The sequence below is a fragment of the Gekko japonicus genome, unplaced genomic scaffold (assembly GCF_001447785.1).
Source record: "Gekko japonicus isolate JY-2015 unplaced genomic scaffold, Gekko_japonicus_V1.1 scaffold1507, whole genome shotgun sequence".
NCBI lineage: Eukaryota > Metazoa > Chordata > Lepidosauria > Squamata > Gekkonidae > Gekko > Gekko japonicus.
The window spans coordinates 102,665-107,219 of NW_015159756.1; the positions used below are offsets into that span (position 1 = coordinate 102,665).

General features: G+C 43.7%; 1 protein-coding gene across 1 annotated transcript in view; it reads left to right on the top strand.

Annotated features, from left to right (window-relative positions):
- PIP5K1B (phosphatidylinositol-4-phosphate 5-kinase, type I, beta) overlaps positions 1–3,281 on the top strand; it is a 71,070-nt gene extending 67,789 nt beyond the window's left edge. Inside the window, exon 15 of the mRNA XM_015405847.1 lies at positions 3,066–3,281. Coding sequence (XP_015261333.1) covers positions 3,066–3,281 — 216 coding nt within the window. The remainder of the gene's footprint in view (positions 1–3,065) is intronic.
- Positions 3,282–4,555: the final 1,274 nt, after the last annotated feature.

Here is a 4,555-nt window from a genome sequence, read left to right on the forward strand (position 1 = left end):
TATTTGGAACTTCATGATTGTGTGTACTTCAGTTCCTGGTTATCCCACAGTGAATCATATGTGGAGCTGGTGGAAGCAACAATATGTCTACAGGTCAATTCTCAAAAATAAACACAGCAGTGTTTCTCTGCACCAAGCTTTTAAATGTTTGTGACAGAGTAACTAGCAGTGGCCAATTTTTTAGTTGACGTGTTGAGAGTGAAAAATTTGGGAAAGTCCGTTTCATGATTTTATAATTAACCTAGACTTTTAGTTGTCATTTTGTCATTTTCTGTCTTGATTTTTAAGGTTGTATATGCCATTAAAGGTTTATTGATTGACAGAGTAACTAAAAGTGGAAATAATCAATTGTTTAATGTTTTGCTTGAGCATTAGTATTCATTTACATAGCACCTAGTCACCTAGAGTGAAAAGCTTTTATCCAAGAAACACGGGGTTGTTTTTTTTTTTGAATAATGAGAAATATCTGCTTTGGTTTGAAAAGGTTACCCAAACGGCTATCATTTAAGTTCCGAATTCTGTGGAGAAGGGGGATTATTTTTTGTGTTTTATGCAGTCAGTATGGTTTCTACATCTAAAATTTCCTGCTCAGAATGTACTGGCAGCTTGCTTGTCACTAGATAGAGAAACAATGACCATACAAATCATGATGGGCATTCTTAGCATAGGCAAAATAAAGGGGCTTCTACATAAACATGTTTTTGTGATGGGTTCTCGATGTGCTGATCATCTCCACAGGCTCAGGAGTAGGGATAGGCACAAACTGAGAAAATGTGTATTAGTTCATGGTTCATGGTGTGCGTGGTTCATAAACCATGGACTGTCACGAACCTTTTGACACTAGATGAACCAGTTCAGTGTGTGAGATTCATGATGCAGTAGAATGCCCCCCTCCAGCAAGCTAGAGAGACCAAACTCACAGGGGATCTCCGACTGACTCTCCTCTACGTGTCCTCCAAGTTTGGTGAGGATTAGATTTACAGGGTCTGAGTTTATGCACCCCCCAAGAAGGGGCCCCCCATCCTCCATAGGTTCCAGTGGAGGGGGGAAACTGCAAAAAAGCAAGGGCAATACAAGCCCCGCAGAACAGAATCAGAGTTCCTGAGAATCTCTGCAGTAGAAACTGAAGGTGGGGGGCATTTTTGCAAGTCTAGCAGAACCAGTGCAATGTGCCAAGCAGGACCAGTGCCACTGTAGCACTGCAAACCCAACAGAACTAATCAAGCCAGAAAAGTGCTTTTGGGGAAAATGTTAGGCATGGTGTATAGAATAGGCCCCCTCCAAGCTATGCACACAGAACCTCACCCTGCTGCCCACTTCTCTACAATCTCTCCAAATTGGTGACGGATTACATTTCTGGGGTCCTAGTTATGGACCCCCCACAAAGGTCTCCCCAGTGCTCTCTCTGGAAAAGACAGTTGCTGTTACAGGAGTCTATGGAATGGCTCAGGAACAAGCCAGTGACACCAAACTCACAGGGAAACGTTACCTGGGCAAACTCCCCCCCCCGGAAGCAAGGCAAGCAGCCCCCCTAAACTGGCAGCCCCCTTCCAAGTCTCCAATGACAGGTTCTGTAAGACAGAAAGGCAGACATGACAAGAGTTCTGACAGGCAGTCCCCAAAGTTACCCTACGATAGCTTGGCAGGCACCCCAGCCCCACCAATGTGAATCAGAGTTTTCCATTTAAAGTTATTAGTGATGCAATGACAGAAAGGCAGACATAAAGGTTTCTGGTTTCGGCTCCTCACCTAGCAGGTGTGCACTGGTGAGCTCCGTACGGTGCAGCCTGTTCCGCGGCAGCTAGGAGGGGATCCGGCTGGGCCGGTTTCCCCCCTGGGGTCCCCGTAGAGGACCCCTCAGCCATGGGGCTTGAGTAGTGCCGCTCCCAAGGCGCAATGCCAAGGGATTGAGGCACACTTTGCCCTGAAGGTCCTACTGCCTCAGCGCCATCATGGTACCTAGAGGCACACACCAGTCGAGCGTTCAGGAGTTTTAGTGAAAATGCAAAACATCTCGGCAGTTTAACGATACTGTAAGAAACGTGAGTGAATTTGCATCAAGCACATGAACTTTTAAATGGGCTCTGACACCCCCACACACACCAGTGATAGGAAAGGGAGCAATATCCCCCCCAAAAAACAAATTAAACTATAATTTAAAGCCTTACCGGAATGGTCCAGAAAACTGTTATTTGAATGAGCAAGTGGATTGCCATGCAAAGCAAACATTGATGATCCTTCTTAAGAACTTTTACAAACTTTCTGGGAAAAGAAAACAACGAGTCGACAGGAGAAAATGGCACTGAGAAAGCTTCCTTCAGGTGCTGGCAAAACGTCATCTCCGGGAGCAAAACCAGAAGCCAGTACAGACTTTTCAGCCACGTTAGCTGTAGCACTGCGACCCCTACTGGATCAAATGATGAACCTCAACAAAAATTTTGAAACACTCCAAAAACAGATGGTAAAGAACTCTAATGCAGTCAAAAACATTGTTTTTAAAACATCTGTACTTGATCAAAAAGTGAACCGATTACAAAAAGAAAGAATATCTGATAAAGAACAAATCCTTAGGTTTCAAGCAGAAAAATCAGCCTATGTGCTGAGGTTTCAAGGTGTTCCAGAACAAAGCGGTGAGAATCTCAAAGAAATCTTGACTCAAGCATTAGCCCCAATGACAGGTATGAAACTTGAAGAGTTACTAAGCGATCTGGATGTGGTCTATAGATCATACCCTGAATACATAATGAAGAGAAACCTGCCTGTGGAAATTATAGTCAGATTCTCAAAAAGGTCTACAAGAGACGCAGTTCTCAAAGCTACCAATGGAAACATCTTGAAGATTAAAGAGTCGGAAAGAAGCGAAGATACAGTCAGAAATAAGAGATCTAAAGAATGTACCATATGAAATCAGAAAGAAGCGAAGATATTACAAAGATTTAACTACATTTCTACAAAAGAAATCAATAAGCTACAGATGGTTTTTGCCTGAAGGAGTAATATTCAAGCAGAGGATTTGAAAGAAAAGATTGACTCAGTTGAGAAAGCAAAATGATTTTTGGAGAAAGTTCAAGGACTGCCAAAGGAAATATCAGCAGAAGAGAAGAGTCATCAAGAAGAAGGAGAATACAGTTTGCGTGGCTCGAGAAGTTCAGAATTGGATACAACCATCTGAAGAAGATTCCTCATCAGAATTGGGAGAAGCTGCACCCAAATTACCCAAAGGCAAAACTGACTTCGATGAAGATAAAAAGAAGGGAAGAAAAAACAAGAAGAGAATGTAACTGAGATATAAGCACTTGAAGGAATAATCTTGCTTACTTGCTCAGAGCAAATACTTATACTTTAAGCCTTTACTTATTGTTATAAACTGAAAAGAAGCTTTACTCATGTATGACTTAATATGAGAAACTTGAATAAGTGTTTATTACCAGCAATATATATAACTCCTGTTAGCCTTTCTTTTAGTAATGCTGTCCAATCACCTGTAGTCGGTTAGTGTTTACCCACCCTTTGTTTCTATGTAGTGTGTAGTATAAAAGCAATAAAAAATTATATATAAAAAAGAAAGAAAGGCAGACATAACAGGAGACTTCCGACAGGGGTTCCAGAAAGTAACTCCACGACAGTTTGGTGGGCACCACAGCCCCACCAGACAAGCAAGGGAAGCATGCCTACAACTCTCACAGCCCCTCCCCCCCAGGGCTGGAACAACCTGTGTGAAAAGTACTGGGTCCAGACGTGTTGGTTAGTGAAACAGCTCATAGTTTATTTCAGCTCGGGAAAACAAGACAAGGAAAACAGGACCGGAGGCCTGCTTATATTCCCATTGTGAACCACACCCAACATACACCCACACCTGTGATAGGATTATTTACAGTACACTTGCATTCCATAGGTCACTCTAGGATCCTGACCGCCCGTTTGGGTGCGTTCTAGGATTCGTGCTGGCTATTGTCTAAGAGAGTGAAGCTTAAGCCGTTTGCATGGCTGTGTGAGGACCTGACCGCGTGTCGGGCTGGCTGGGCCACCCAAATTCTCCAAAGGCAGATTTGGAAGGACAGAAAGGCAGACATGACAAGAGTTTTGACAGGGGCTCCCCAAAGTTACCCCACGACTGCTTGGTGGGCACCCCAGTCCTACCAGACCAGTGGAAATCAGAGTTAACCATTTAAAGTGATTAGTGATGTGAACTATCCTGCATAATAAAGTCAGGCTGTGCAGTTTCTTGCCCAACCAAGTGTTTGTGGATTGAAGTGTCGACGTATGTTCATACACTGAAATAATGCAGGGGGACTAACTATTTCAATACGTCCCTAAGTAATAGTTGTGCCTCTGGGGTTGCTTCCATATTGGATGTCAGGACTGGCTCCTCTATAATCTTTCCAAGTTGGGGGCTGATTACATTTCTAGGGTCCCAGTTACAGACCCCCCAAAAAAGGTCTCCCATCTTTATACCCTCCCACCCCTCCTGAGTGTGAACACTTTTGTGTGCTGTGAGGGTGAAAGTGGGTGCAAAGGGTGCTCATCATGGGGGGAAGAAGTCCTCCACCCCCTG